At 47.4% G+C, this 15,543-nt stretch overlaps 2 protein-coding genes across 3 annotated transcripts in view; one reads left to right on the top strand and one right to left on the bottom strand.

Moving 5' to 3' along the window:
* Positions 1-15,543, bottom strand: part of LOC116504800 (zinc finger protein 850-like) — a 361,571-nt gene that overhangs the window by 121,528 nt on the left and 224,500 nt on the right. The window lies entirely within an intron of this gene.
* On the top strand, positions 1,500-12,864 carry LOC116504765 (zinc finger protein OZF-like). 2 transcript variants are annotated; one of them, XM_032211991.1, is made up of 3 exons: positions 1,500-1,661; positions 9,950-11,193; positions 11,254-12,864. In XM_032211991.1, the coding sequence occupies exons 2-3, from the start codon at positions 10,508-10,510 to the stop codon at positions 12,035-12,037; spliced, it is 1,470 nt and encodes a 489-aa protein (XP_032067882.1). In that variant the 5' UTR covers positions 1,500-1,661; positions 9,950-10,507; the 3' UTR covers positions 12,038-12,864. The 2 variants fall into 2 exon arrangements, with proteins under 2 accessions (XP_032067882.1, XP_032067881.1); XM_032211990.1 differs by having other exon boundaries at positions 1,503-1,661; positions 9,950-12,864.

Below are 15,543 nucleotides of genomic sequence, written 5' to 3'. Positions count from 1 at the left end.
GAGGTCTCAAAACTAGACCCAATCACAGGATTCAGCAAGCTGCAATTGGAAAACTGGGTGTATTTTCCCTAGAATTCGGAGAAGGCAGAGCTAAACTGTCACTGGGTTAGTTATTTCTATTATTATTTCTATTATTGGGAAGGAACCTAAAAACTTAGTTCCCAATTTCTTGCTAGGCATCCTCAACCGTACGCATTTGGTCGATAAAAAAACTTTATCTTGCACACAGAAGGTGGGGGGTTGTAGCAAGAAGTGCTTGTCTGCTTGTTTTTTTATATTCTTAAATTGCATCTACCAGGGCTTTCTTGGTATTCTACCACCCCTTTTTGAGAGAGTCCATCCAGTCAGTCAAAGACATTGAGGAGGGGGTTTCTCTGGGCAGCTCAAGCATGGGGACAAATTCCATGCCACTGGTAATTTGAAAAAGAGTTAATCCAGTGCTGCAATGGACACTTGGCAAAAGGTAGCAGGTCTGATCAATTGTTCTGTTGGTAATTCACATAACGGATGTATTGTTCGACCATTACGTTTGAATGTTCTGCCATTCTTCCTAACTAGCTGACAAATGGTACTCAACATGTAGTCCTCGGTGGAACTACATTCACATGGGGGGAGGTAAGCAGTGTACAATTTTACACTTAGACAAGAAAAACCATCTGACTCTGGAAAGTGCAAAGAAGAGCAAGAAAGATGATTAGGGGGCTGGAGGCTAAAACAGAGGAAGAATGGTTACAGGAATTAGATATGCCTAGTCTAATGAAAAAAACAAGGGGAGACATGATAGCAGTATTCCAATATTTGAGTGCCTGCCATAAAGAAAAGAGGGTCAACTTATTTTCCGAAGCACCAGGAGGCAGGACAAGGAACAATGGATGGAAACTAATGATAGAGAAAAGCAACTTAGGGTCTCCTGCTTAATCAGGGGTTGGAGTCAAGACCTCCAAGGTCCCTTCCAGCTCTATTCTGATTAATTGATTGATCTTGAAAGCTGCATCCTTGAATTTGCTGTTGGAGCAGCAGGAACAGGTCAATGGGTAGGTTTTGTGGGGAGGAAGAAGATCCAGTTTGGTGTAGTGGTGAAGGCACCAGGTTAGAGACAGAGAAAGGCTCAGTCCCAGTCCCACCTGAAGGGCAAAACCATCTGTGCAACTTTGGCCAGTCCTCTCAAGCTTAGAAAGCAGGGAAGGGAGAAAACCCCTTCCAAAAACCCTTGCCAAGGAAACTGCAAGGCCAGGCATCAAGACTGACCCAAAGGCACCAAAATGGAGCTATGTAGTGTCAAATTTCGCTATTTTACTTGGCTCAGTTGCAAAGGACCTTTTGCCATATATTACTTCAACTCCCATAATTCCTCAGCCAGCAAAGCAGTAAAGCAAAGGAATTCTGGGAGTTGAAGTCCACAATTCTTAAACATGCCATGGTTGAAGTCCCCTGTTCCAAACGACTTGGAGGAGCCTGGACAAGCATGTTTTTCCACTTCAGGACGCTAGATGGCGATCAGGCAACATTTGTGCCTAGAAAACCATCAACACTGCATTGCTAGACAGGATGAGTGGAGAAGAGAAGCATAGAGAAATCTCTTCCGGATGACTCATGGGGGCGAAGATCGTGTGCAAGAGCGGCTCTTCTGCTCTTCCCATGATCGAAGCAGCGGCTGGAAGGTGAGTTGAGGGCAGGTGGGAGGAGAGTCCTGGAAGCAGAGAAGAAACTGGGCTGAAGCATCTCAGCTGCTGCTGCTGCAGGTTCCTTCCCTCCCCGAATTTAAGCCCACTGGTGCTGCACGCTGCGAAACTGGTGGCTGCAGTTTTCCTTCTGGTGGGAAGATTTAAAAAGTCTATTTTAAATTAAGGCGGATTCTCTGGGAATGGCTTCCCTCCAGAGGTTGTGGGTGCTCCCATCACTGGAGGGTTTTAAGAGGAGATTGGACAGCCATTCGTTCAGGATGGAATATGGTCTCCTGCCTGAATCAGGGGATGGACTAGAAGACCTCCAAGATCATTCCCAACTCAATTATTCTCTTATGAATCTTTTCTGGGCTGTTTTGTTTTACTTCCATTTCTAGCTAACAAGCACCGTGTTTCCTATTGGTGTCCCTATCAGTGTAATAACCAGGTTCAGCTGTGCTTAACCCAGCACTTTTTAAAAGATAGCTATTGAATGTTTTGACCTTACAAGTTTATTCATTTATTTATAAAGTTTATTGGCCACCAACCTTACCATGACATAACTGAATGACAGGTGTGGCTCAGTGTAATACAAGGCAGAATCCAAGTGTGTGGGTGTTGATAAGCCGATGCATTTATTCATCTTCCTAAGAAGGAAGGAACCCTGAGCATAGTGCAACACAGATATTTATGCACTTTTTGCTTCTGCTTCCTTACATATGTAGTAGGGGGGAGGGAATAAAAGCAGGGTTTGGGAGGAGATAGAGGGAGCGAAAGAGAAGACAGGAGGGGCTTGGCTGAGGAAAAAATGGGACAGAAGCAAAAGAGTGGGAAGAAGGGACAGAGGAGGTGAGACCAAGGGAAAAGGGGGAGACAAGGGAATAGGAGAGCAGAGGCTTCTGTGGGAGAAACCTGAGGCAGACAAGGGAACAGGAGAGCAGAGGCTTCTGTGGGCCTAACCTGAGGTAGACAAGGGAATAGGAGAGCAGAGGCTTCTATGGGCCTAACCTGAGGCAGACAAGGGAACAGGAGAGCAGAGGCTTCTGTGGGCCTAACCTGAGGCAGACAAGGGAACAGGAGAGCAGAGGCTTCTGTGGGCCTAACCTGAGGTAGACAAGGGAATAGGAGAGCAGAGGCTTCTATGGGCCTAACCTGAGGCAGACAAGGGAATAGGAGAGCAAGGGCTTCTATGGGCCTAACCTGAGGCAGACAAGGGAATAGGAGAGCAGAGGCTTCTGTGGGCCACACCTGAGGCAGACAAGGGAAGAGGAGAGCAGAGGCTTCTATGGGCCTAACCTGAGGCAGACAAGGGAAGAGGAGAGCAGAGGCTTCTATGGGCCTAACCTGAGGTAGACAAGGGAACAGGAGAGCAGAGGCTTCTATGGGCCTAACCTGAGGCAGACAAGGGAACAGGAGAGCAGGGGCTTCTATGGGCCTAACCTGAGGCAGACAAGGGAATAGGAGAGCAGAGGCTTCTGTGGGCCACACCTGAGGCAGACAAGGGAAGAGGAGAGCAGAGGCTTCTATGGGCCTAACCTGAGGCAGACAAGGGAACAGGAGAGCAGAGGCTTCTATGGGCCTAACCTGAGGCAGACAAGGGAATAGGAGAGCAGAGGCTTCTATGGGCCTAACCTGAGGTAGACAAGGGAACAGGAGAGCAGAGGCTTCTATGGGCCTAACCTAAGGCAGACAAGGGAATAGGAGAGCAGGGGCTTCTATGGGCCTAACCTGAGGTAGACAAGGGAACAGGAGAGCAAGGGCTTCTATGGGCCTAACCTGAGGCAGACAAGGGAATAGGAGAGCAGAGGCTTCTGTGGGCCACACCTGAGGCAGACAAGGGAAGAGGAGAGCAGAGGCTTCTATGGGCCTAACCTGAGGCAGACAAGGGAAGAGGAGAGCAGAGGCTTCTATGGGCCTAACCTGAGGCAGACAAGGGAATAGGAGAGCAGAGGCTTCTATGGGCCTAACCTGAGGCAGACAAGGGAACAGGAGAGCAGAGGCTTCTATGGGCCTAACCTGAGGCAGACAAGGGAATAGGAGAGCAGAGGCTTCTATGGGCCTAACCTGAGGTAGACAAGGGAACAGGAGAGCAAGGGCTTCTATGGGCCTAACCTGAGGCAGACAAGGGAATAGGAGAGCAGGGGCTTCTATGGGCCTAACCTGAGGTAGACAAGGGAACAGGAGAGCAAGGGCTTCTATGGGCCTAACCTGAGGCAGACAAGGGAATAGGAGAGCAGAGGCTTCTGTGGGCCACACCTGAGGCAGACAAGGGAAGAGGAGAGCAGAGGCTTCTATGGGCCTAACCTGAGGCAGACAAGGGAAGAGGAGAGCAGAGGCTTCTATGGGCCTAACCTGAGGCAGACAAGGGAATAGGAGAGCAGAGGCTTCTATGGGCCTAACCTGAGGCAGACAAGGGAACAGGAGAGCAGAGGCTTCTATGGGCCTAACCTGAGGCAGACAAGGGAATAGGAGAGCAGAGGCTTCTATGGGCCTAACCTGAGGTAGACAAGGGAACAGGAGAGCAAGGGCTTCTATGGGCCTAACCTGAGGTAGACAAGGGAATAGGAGAGCAGAGGCTTCTATGGGCCTAACCTGAGGCAGACAAGGGAATAGGAGAGCAGAGGCTTCTATGGGCCTAACCTGAGGCAGACAAGGGAATAGGAGAGCAGAGGCTTCTATGGGCCTAACCTGAGGTAGACAAGGGAACAGGAGAGCAGAGGCTTCTATGGGCCTAACCTGAGGCAGACAAGGGAATAGGAGAGCAGAGGCTTCTATGGGCCTAACCTGAGGTAGACAAGGGAACAGGAGAGCAGAGGCTTCTATGGGCCTAACCTGAGGTAGACAAGGGAACAGGAGAGCAGAGGCTTCTATGGGCCTAACCTGAGGCAGACAAGGGAATAGGAGAGCAGAGGCTTCTGTGGGCCACACCTGAGGCAGACAAGGGAAGAGGAGAGCAGAGGCTTCTATGGGCCTAACCTGAGGCAGACAAGGGAAGAGGAGAGCAGAGGCTTCTATGGGCCTAACCTGAGGCAGACAAGGGAATAGGAGAGCAGAGGCTTCTATGGGCCTAACCTGAGGCAGACAAGGGAAGAGGAGAGCAGAGGCTTCTATGGGCCTAACCTGAGGCAGACAAGGGAATAGGAGAGCAGAGGCTTCTATGGGCCTAACCTGAGGTAGACAAGGGAACAGGAGAGCAAGGGCTTCTATGGGCCTAACCTGAGGCAGACAAGGGAATAGGAGAGCAGAGGCTTCTATGGGCCTAACCTGAGGTAGACAAGGGAACAGGAGAGCAAGGGCTTCTATGGGCCTAACCTGAGGTAGACAAGGGAATAGGAGAGCAGAGGCTTCTATGGGCCTAACCTGAGGCAGACAAGGGAATAGGAGAGCAGAGGCTTCTATGGGCCTAACCTGAGGCAGACAAGGGAATAGGAGAGCAGAGGCTTCTATGGGCCTAACCTGAGGTAGACAAGGGAACAGGAGAGCAGAGGCTTCTATGGGCCTAACCTGAGGCAGACAAGGGAATAGGAGAGCAGAGGCTTCTATGGGCCTAACCTGAGGCAGACAAGGGAATAGGAGAGCAGAGGCTTCTATGGGCCTAACCTGAGGCAGACAAGGGAATAGGAGAGCAGAGGTTTCTATGGGCCTAACCTGAGGCAGACAAGGGAATAGGAGAGCAGAGGCTTCTATGGGCCTAACCTGAGGCAGACAAGGGAATAGGAGAGCAGAGGCTTCTATGGGCCTAACCTGAGGCAGACAAGGGAATAGGAGAGGAGAGGCTTCTATGGGCCTAACCTGAGGTAGACAAGGGAACAGGAGAGCAAGGGCTTCTATGGGCCTAACCTGAGGCAGACAAGGGAATAGGAGAGCAAGGGCTTCTATGGGCCTAACCTGAGGCAGACAAGGGAATAGGAGAGCAGAGGCTTCTGTGGGCCTAACCTGAGGTAGACAAGGGAATAGGAGAGCAGAGGCTTCTGTGGGCCTAACCTGAGGTAGACAAGGGAATAGGAGAGCAGAGGCTTCTGTGGGCCTAACCTGAGGTAGACAAGGGAATAGGAGAGTAGAGGATTCTATGGGAGAAACCTGAGGCAGACAAGGGAATAGGAGAGCAGAGGCTTCTGTGGGAGAAACCTGAGGGAGACAAGGGAATAGGAGAGCAGAGGCTTCTGTGGGTCACACCTGAGGCAGACAAGGGAATAGGAGAGCAGGGGCTTCTGTGGGAGAAACCTGAGGGAGACAAGGGAATAGGAGAGCAGAGGCTTCTGTGGGAGAAACCTGAGGGAGACAAGGGAATAGGAGAGCAGAGGCTTCTGTGGGCCAAACCTGAGGGAGACAAGGGAATAGGAGAGCAGAGGCTTCTGTGGGCCTAATCTGAGGCAGACAAGGCAATAGGAGAGCAGAGGCTTCTGTGGGTCAAACCTGAGGGAGATAAGGGAATAGGAGAGCAGAGGCTTCTGTGGGCCTAATCTGAGGCAGACAAGGGAATAGGAGAGCAGAGGCTTCTGTGGGTCAAACCTGAGGGAGACAAGGGAATAGGAGAGCAGAGGCTTCTGTGGGCCTAATCTGAGGCAGACAAGGCAATAGGAGAGCAGAGGCTTCTGTGGGTCAAACCTGAGGGAGACAAGGGAACAGGAGAGCAGAGGCTTCTGTGGGCCTAATCTGAGGCAGACAAGGCAATAGGAGAGCAGAGGCTTCTGTGGGCCTAATCTGAGGCAGACAAGGGAATAGGAGAGCAGAGGCTTCTGTGGGCCTAATCTGAGGCAGACAAGGCAATAGGAGAGCAGAGGCTTCTGTGGGTCAAACCTGAGGGAGACAAGGGAACAGGAGAGCAGAGGCTTCTGTGGGCCTAATCTGAGGCAGACAAGGCAATAGGAGAGCAGAGGCTTCTGTGGGCCTAATCTGAGGCAGACAAGGGAATAGGAGAGCAGAGGCTTCTGTGGGCCAAACCTGAGGGAGACAAGGGAATAGGAGAGCAGAGGCTTCTGTGGGCCTAATCTGAGGCAGACAAGGCAATAGGAGAGCAGAGGCTTCTGTGGGCCTAATCTGAGGCAGACAAGGGAATAGGAGAGCAGAGGCTTCTGTGGGTCAAACCTGAGGGAGACAAGGGAATAGGAGAGCAGAGGCTTCTGTGGGAGAAACCTGAGGGAGACAAGGGAATAGGAGAGCAGAGGCTTCTGTGGGCCTAATCTGAGGCAGACAAGGCAATAGGAGAGCAGAGGCTTCTGTGGGTCAAACCTGAGGGAGACAAGGGAACAGGAGAGCAGAGGCTTCTGTGGGCCTAATCTGAGGCAGACAAGGCAATAGGAGAGCAGAGGCTTCTGTGGGCCTAATCTGAGGCAGACAAGGGAATAGGAGAGCAGAGGCTTCTGTGGGCCAAACCTGAGGGAGACAAGGGAATAGGAGAGCAGAGGCTTCTGTGGGCCTAATCTGAGGCAGACAAGGCAATAGGAGAGCAGAGGCTTCTGTGGGCCTAATCTGAGGGAGACAAGGGAACAGGAGAGCAGAGGCTTCTGTGGGCCTAATCTGAGGCAGACAAGGCAATAGGAGAGCAGAGGCTTCTGTGGGTCAAACCTGAGGGAGATAAGGGAATAGGAGAGCAGAGGCTTCTGTGGGCCTAATCTGAGGCAGACAAGGCAATAGGAGAGCAGAGGCTTCTGTGGGTCAAACCTGAGGGAGACAAGGGAACAGGAGAGCAGAGGCTTCTGTGGGTCAAACCTGAGGGAGACAAGGGAATAGGAGAGCAGAGGCTTCTGTGGGAGAAACCTGAGGGAGACAAGGGAATAGGAGAGCAGAGGCTTCTGTGGGCCTAATCTGAGGCAGACAAGGCAATAGGAGAGCAGAGGCTTCTGTGGGTCAAACCTGAGGGAGACAAGGGAACAGGAGAGCAGAGGCTTCTGTGGGCCTAATCTGAGGCAGACAAGGCAATAGGAGAGCAGAGGCTTCTGTGGGCCTAATCTGAGGCAGACAAGGGAATAGGAGAGCAGAGGCTTCTGTGGGCCAAACCTGAGGGAGACAAGGGAATAGGAGAGCAGAGGCTTCTGTGGGGCCAAACCTGAGAGAGACAAGGGAATAGGAGAGCAGAGGCTTCTGTGGGCCTAATCTGAGGCAGACAAGGCAATAGGAGAGCAGAGGCTTCTGTGGGTCAAACCTGAGGGAGATAAGGGAATAGGAGAGCAGAGGCTTCTGTGGGCCTAATCTGAGGCAGACAAGGGAATAGGAGAGCAGAGGCTTCTGTGGGTCAAACCTGAGGGAGACAAGGGAATAGGAGAGCAGAGGCTTCTGTGGGTCAAACCTGAGGGAGACAAGGGAATAGGAGAGCAGAGGCTTCTGTGGGCCACACCTGAGGGAGACAAGGGAATAGGAGAGCAGAGGCTTCTATGGGCCTAACCTGAGGGAGACAAGGGAATAGGAGAGCAGAGGCTTCTATGGGCCTAACCTGAGGGAGACAAGGGAATAGGAGAGCTGGTGCTTCTATGGGCCTAACCTGAGGTAGACAAGGGAATAGGAGAGCAGTGGCTTCTATGGGCCTAACCTGCGGTAGACAAGGGAATAGGAGAGCAGAGGCTTCTATGGGCCTAACCTGAGGCAGACAAGGGAATAGGAGAGCAGAGGCTTCTGTGAGCCACACCTGAGGGAGACAAGGGAATAGGAGAGCAGAGCCTTCTGTGGGCCAAACCTGAGGGAGACAAGGGAATAGGAGAGCAGAGGCTTCTGTGGGCCACACCTGAGGGAGACAAGGGAATAGGAGAGCAGAGGCTTCTGTGGGCCTAACCTGAGGGAGACAAGGGAATAGGAGAGCAGAGGCTTCTATGGGCCTAACCTGAGGGAGACAAGGGAATAGGAGAGCAGGTGCTTCTATGGGCCTAACCTGAGGTAGACAAGGGAATAGGAGAGCAGTGGCTTCTATGGGCCTAACCTGTGGTAGACAAGGGAATAGGAGAGCAGAGGCTTCTATGGGCCTAACCTGAGGCAGACAAGGGAATAGGAGAGCAGAGGCTTGTGTGGGCCTAACCTGAGGTAGACAAGGGAATAGGAGAGCAGAGGCTTCTGTGGGACAAACCTGAGGCAGACAAGGGAATAGGAGAGCAGAGGCTTCTGTGGGCCTAACCTGAGGTAGACAAGGGAATAGGAATGCAGAGGCTTCTGTGGGACAAACCTGAGGCAGACAAGGGAATAGGAGAGCAGAGGCTTCTGTGGGCCAAACCTGAGGGAGACAAGGGAATTTGAGAGCAGAGGCTTCTATGGGCCACACCTGAGGGAAACAAGGGAATAAGAGAGCTGAGGCTTCTGTGTGCCACACCTGAGGGAGACAAGGGAATAGGAGAGCAGAGGCTTCTGTGGGCCACACCTGAGGGAGACAAGGTAATAGGAGAGCAGAGGCTTTTGTGGGCCACACCTGAGGGAGACAAGGGAATAGGAGAGCAGAGGCTTATGTGGGCCACACCTGAGGGAGATAAGGGAATAGGAGAGCAGAGGCTTCTGTGGGCCACACCTGAGGGAGACAAGGGAATAGGAGAGCAGAGGCTTATGTGGGCCACACCTGAGGGAGACAAGGGAATAGGAGAGCAGAGGCTTCTGTGCGCCAAACCTGTGGGAGACAAGGGAATAGGAGAGCAGAGGCTTCTGTGGGCCAAATGTGAGGCAGACAAGGGAATAGGGGAGCAGAGGCTTCTGTGGGCCAAACCTGATGCAGACAAGGGAATAGGAGAGCAGTGGCTTCCTGCTGTAGAGTGAGAGATATACCATATTTTTCGGAGTATAAGACACATCTTTCTCCCCCCAAAAAGATGGTGAAAATGTGGGTGCATCTTATACACCAAATGTAGCCCCACCAGAAGCCAAAGATGCAAGGCATGGAGGCAGCAATGGTCTTTGACAATCCCTGAAGCCTGGAGCAGCTGATTGCGGCAAATCTGGCAGTCCAATCCACCTGCCAATCAGCTGTGCTGAATCAGACTGCAGTAAGTGCTGAAGCTGACCTTGCTGGTCAGAGTTTGCAGCAGCAATCACATTCAGAAACCACAATAACTGATTCAGCAGGATTCAAAATAATAATAATATACAATACATTACCAAAAGCAGGTTTTTCAAAGTAAATACCAACAAAACACAAGCAGTTTCATCTTCAGTTGCGATAATATTTTTGATACCCTGATAAGGAAAACAATAGAAATCAAAGAGGATGGTTTTTTCCCCACTTGATTGTATTTGAAAACAACCCTCTGCACTGCTAAGAAATTGTGATTGACGCAGTGAACTTTAAATATACTTTTATTTTAATCTTATAGACAAAGTGGATGGCAATAAGAGCACTCTGGACAACTGAGGATAACAAGCAAGCTTGAACAGCAAAGCAAGTCAGTCAAGAAATTCAAATATTTTCCATTTCCTTCAGAGAGCCACACAGTTCTTCACCTTTATCAGCAGGTGAGAGAGAAATGAAAGAAAGTCAAGAAGAGATTTCTAGCTGGGAAATTTCTAGCATATATTACATGAATTGTCAAGGGAGATTATTTTTCCATCCAGCAAAAGGGGGAAATATCTGGAAGTTACTGGGGAAGAAAAAGACAATTGGAAAACCACGTAGAGCAGACAATGTGGCAGGCCTTGTTCTGGGAGGAAGAAAACGGCTTGAAACAAAACACCACCAAACAAATTTGACAACATATTTTTGACATTCTCAGGAATATTAGTTCTGGTAGAGCTCCATGGACGTTCCTGTTGTGGGAAGGATACAACTTGCAAATCACAGCTGATTATGACTGATAGGATCCAGAGTTGGGAAAACCCATACAAACACTCTGAATGTGGCAAAACGTTTAGTAAGAACAACTCCATTGTGGATCATGGAAGGACTTGCACAGGAGAAAAGCTTTACAAGTGCTCCCAATGCAGTAAATGCTTTAGTGAGCATGGCAACGTGGACTCACACCAAGGAGAAACCGTTTGAATGTCCTGATTGTGGAAAATGTTTCAGTAACAATTACAACCTGGTGACACACCAGAGGACTCATACAGGAGAGAAACCATTTGAATGTCCTGACTGTGGGAAATGTTTCATTCAGAATTCCAGCCTGGTTCAACACCAGAGGATCCACACAGGAGAGAAACCCTTTAAATGCCCTGACTGTGGGAAAGGTTTCAGTCAAAATTCCAACCTCATTGGCCACCAGAGGATTCACACAGGAGAGAAACCATTTAAATGTTCTGACTGTGGGAAAAGTTTCAGTCGGAATTCTAACCTCATTGGCCACCAGAGAACTCACACAGGTGAGAAACCTTTTGAATGTCCTGACTGTGGGAAAAGTTTCAGTCAAAATTCCAACCTCATTGGCCACCAGAGGATTCACACAGGAGAAAAACCCTTTGAATGTCCTGATTGTGAGAAACGTTTCAGTCAGAATTCCAGCCTTGTTCAACACCAGAGGACTCACACAGGAGTGAAACCCTTTGAATGTCCGGACTGTGGGAAAAGTTTCAGTCAAAATTCCAGCCTGGTTAAACACCAGAGGACTCATACAGGAGGGAAACTGTACGAGTTTTCAGACTGGAAAAATTTCAGTCATACTTCAAGTCTGTTTCAACATCGGAGGACTCACACAGGAGAGAAACCGTATGAATGTCCTGATTGTGGGAAATGTTTCGGCAAGAATTCTAGTCTGGTTAAACACCAGAGGACTCACACAGGAGTGAAACCCTTTGAATGTCCTGACTGTGGGAAAAGTTTCAGTCAGAATTCCAGTCTGGTTCAACACCAGAGGACTCACACAGGAGAGAAACCCTTTGAATGTCCTCATTGTGGAAAATGTTTCAGTCAGAATTCCAGCCTGATTCAACACCAGAGGACTCACACAGGAGAGAAACCCTTTGAATGTCTTGACTGTGGGAAATGTTTCAGTCATAATTCCAGCCTGGTTCAACACCAGAGGACTCACACAGGAGAGAAACCCTTTGAATGTCCTGACTGTGGGAAAAGTTTCAGTCAGAATTCCAGCTTGGTTCAGCACCAGAGGATTCACACAGGAGAGAAACCTTTTGAATGTTCTGATTGTAGTAAAAGTTTCAGTAATAATTCCAACCTGATGAAACACCAGAGGACTCATACAGGAGAGAAACCTTTTGAATGTCCTGAATGTGGGAAAAGTTTCAGTCAGAATTCCAGCTTGGTTCAACACCAGAGGACTCATACAGGAGAGAAACCATTTGAATGTGCTGACTGTGGGAAAAGTTTCAGTAATAATTCCAGTCTGGTTAAACACCAGAGGACTCACACAGGAGGGAAACTGTATGAGTGTCCAGACCGTGGGAAAGATCTCAGTACTAGGGTTAACCTTTTAAATCATGTTGTTGTATACAAAAGGGAGAAACCATTTTAGTGCTTTGAGTGTGGATGGTGCTTCAGGAAATATTCCACCCTTATCGCAGACAGGAAAATCCACATGCTGCCCCAAGTGATGAATGTAGAGAAGGCTTGAATTTCATTTCTAGTGTCCCATTGTAAGTCCAGCTGAGAAATTGACTATTTAAATTGATTAAATTCAATAGAATTTGCCTGATATTTTTGTAGGTAAATATGTAATGGTGTTAGTTGGGGAAGTGGAAAGAAAAAAGTTGCAACATATTATTTTGATAATGGCTATCTGGCCTTCAGCATAAGAAATTGCTGGATATTTATTTTTGTAGAAATTGGACAATTAGGTATGTAAAAATATTTTCAAAAGTGTTTTTTGCATTTTTTTAATGGTAGATAATATAAATACTACATGTCAGGAATCCCAGCTTTTTCTCCCTGGGTGCTCCCAGGTTTTTCAGCCAGAATTCTCCAGCCAGTATCTCTCAGGGATAGGAGCTAAAGGTACAGATTGTGGCTCCTCCTATAAGGAGAAAGTAAGAGAAGACAATGGACGCCAGTTTATTCACAAACAAAAGACCTTCAACACCAATTAATGGGATTAAAATTTGCATTCCTCCACCCAAATTCTAAGGACAGGAGGTGATCTTTTAGCACACAATAGCATTAACCCACCACCCTTGAAATCGCAAAATACTTTAAAGCCCCTTCATTGCACAATCCTGAGAACAGTCCATACTTCAAATTCACAGAAGCCTAAAGCTCCATCCACTCATTTAACCATTTTCTCAGCTTTCCCAGAGCTACATGATATTGCTGGTTCTGCTCATGAATAAACAAGAATCCTTTTCAGTCAGCCTCCATTTTATTCCCAGCATCTTTCTTCTGCCTTAGAGCTGGATCAGATTTTTCTTCCAACAGTAACCACATATATGTGTACATGTATAATCTCTCTCCAGGACTTACAGATATCTTTGATGATACAAAATTCTACCAGTAAAAAAGGGGAAATGGCTTGTCTTTTGGGCACACCAACGTTGAAAAATGAAAACCCTTAAACGGTAGGAGAAAGCTAGGAAATCTACCTACTCAGTGCAAGGCATTCTCTGCAGGATTGTGAAGAGACCCTGTAAGTCTATGGTGGCAAAAATCAGAAGGCCTCGAATTGCTCCTTTGCAGACTAAGAAATTTTGTGAAAAGGCTTATAGGTGCTGCACCTTTTAATACAATGGGTTAAAAAAGGCGCTGCTGGACTCCTGACATGCTTTATAAGGTTAGATATTGAGGAAATGGCAGCATCACTAGCCAGGAATTGCATGGGTGAAGAATGGTGAGCCTTGTAATCCAGTGACATCTGCAGGTCTTCCCTGCCCCTCTTCAACATCCATTTACCCCTAATTTCTTAATTTTCACCTAATTTATTGTGGATTAGCGCAGGCAAGTTGCTTTTACTAGTGCAATGATTTTCAGTCTCAATTTTTTAAAAAATCTGGGTGCTTGTTTCCATCCCTTGGCTTTTTGTGTAGGTGATATGGGTGAGGCCTTTCTCTGGACCTGGCAGGAGGACTTTGGCATTCTCCAGAGGCATCTCAGTCGCCCCCCTCCCAGCAGCGGCTTCAGCGAAGGGGTTAAATGCAAAGAGCTTTCCTCTTGCACCTAGAGAGCAGGCAGGAAAGGAGAAAAGGGGACTGGGAGCTCAGTTTCCTGCCCCTCCCATTCCTTTTCCATGTTATGTTGCGGAGAGGCAAAGAAAAGTTATAAACAGTAGCCAACATGGGTTGATCAAAAACAGATCATGCCAAACAAACCTTATTTAATTCTTTGACAAAGTGACTAAATGAGCGTATGGGGTAATGAAGATTTAATAGCTGACCAGCTGTAAACTGATATGATGAAAGAAGAGCAAGTCAGCAGCAAGTCACTTTAAGAAGCTGTCTTTGTAAGGGAGGCCATGTGAGGCTGTAGAATTGGAGATTGCTTGCCTAGCTGTGTCTAGAATGTGTGTGTGTACACATGCATGCACACACCACTGTTTGTAAGACAAACCTCTGTCCTGTATTTTGTTCCTGGGTTGTCTCAAAATAGCAGTCATGTTGTGCAAACTCTGACAGAGTAGACCAGTGAAATGCTGTGGACATTTTATACTTAGATTTCAGTAAAGCATTTGATAAAGTAGATCACAAGCTACTTCTTGGCAAGCTAGAAAAAATTGGGATAGACAGCATCACCACAAGATGGATTCCTATCTGGCTGACAAATTGTACTCAAGATTTAGTCCTCAATGGAACTACATCCACATGGAGGGCAATGTTCCCTCTAATTTTTTTTCAGTGTGAGCGGAAAAGTATAGTGTTTGAGCGGCACATTTTCATGCCTGAGCACCTGATTTTTTTTCACAGATGTCACCTAAGACAACAACGAAATCAGTGTTATTTGAAACTCAAAGTTATGTTTATTCAAGGTGCCCGCTTAATTAAAAGTGTTATATAATATCAGTATCACTTAACAACGGTCCTGCTTAGCAACCAAAATGTTGGCTCAGAAATTCTGGCATTGAAGCACGCAAGTCTTAAAGCTGTCAAGTTACAAGACCCTTGCACCCCTAACCCTTTAGGAAAAAAAAACCCAGGGATCTTCAAACCTGACAGCTTTAAGCCTTGCTGACTCCCAGAATTCCTCCTCCAGTCATGTTGCAGCAACGTCATCTGCGTGGATCTGCTCCATCTTAGGTTTTTTTCACAGGAGGCAGGGCTGCTGCTGAAGATGCCAACGAGCCCCCACCGCCACTAGAATATGCATTTGTTTAGCATGACATAGAATAGTCTTTCAACCAGAAGTATGGAATAAAAGAGAGACTGATAAATATTAAAAAAAATAAAACCAAAAAGCAGCTATTTATTTGAGTTCTAGATAAACATTTAGTTCAGATTTAATAGTGTTTCAGAGATGTGGCTGTCAGCTATTTGTGTATGTATGTTATTATTATGGAAGGTTAGATGAGATTTCACCAACATTATTCACCCCTGATTAATGCATTCATTCTAATAATCGAGTCTGACTCTGAATTACAAATCTATGTCTGAAGAATCTGGGTTAAGTTTTGGATTGGAAATTTGGGGAACATGAAAGTTTATGCATAATTTTTGTAATTTTTTCATTGGGTCTTAATAATGATTTTATTCATTTGGGATTTTTTTCATAGGCTTAACACAGCTCTAATTTTGTCATTAGGAGCAATGTAACATTGGCCACTAATGTATTGTATACAGGTTGCCTTAGAAGGCAATACCTTTTGTATAGTAGGAACTTAAGATAGGCAGACTTCATACAGATAAACAATTGAGAAATATTCTTTTTAAAAAGCAGTGTTAATTGCTGCACCTTTCTCATATTAAGTATATTAGCTCAAGTTCATGTTAGGAAAAACTTTCAGTCTTAAAGGTTTGGTGAGGAGAAATCCAAAAATTCTTTTAAAGAATTTAAATTAAATTTGAGGCTACCTCTGCTTTCGCTCTCCCTCCTTCAGTTGTG

The sequence above is a fragment of the Thamnophis elegans genome, chromosome 2, assembly GCF_009769535.1.
Source record: "Thamnophis elegans isolate rThaEle1 chromosome 2, rThaEle1.pri, whole genome shotgun sequence".
NCBI classification, from domain to species: Eukaryota; Metazoa; Chordata; class Lepidosauria; order Squamata; family Colubridae; genus Thamnophis; species Thamnophis elegans.
This window is presented reverse-complemented; position numbering and strand designations above follow the sequence as displayed.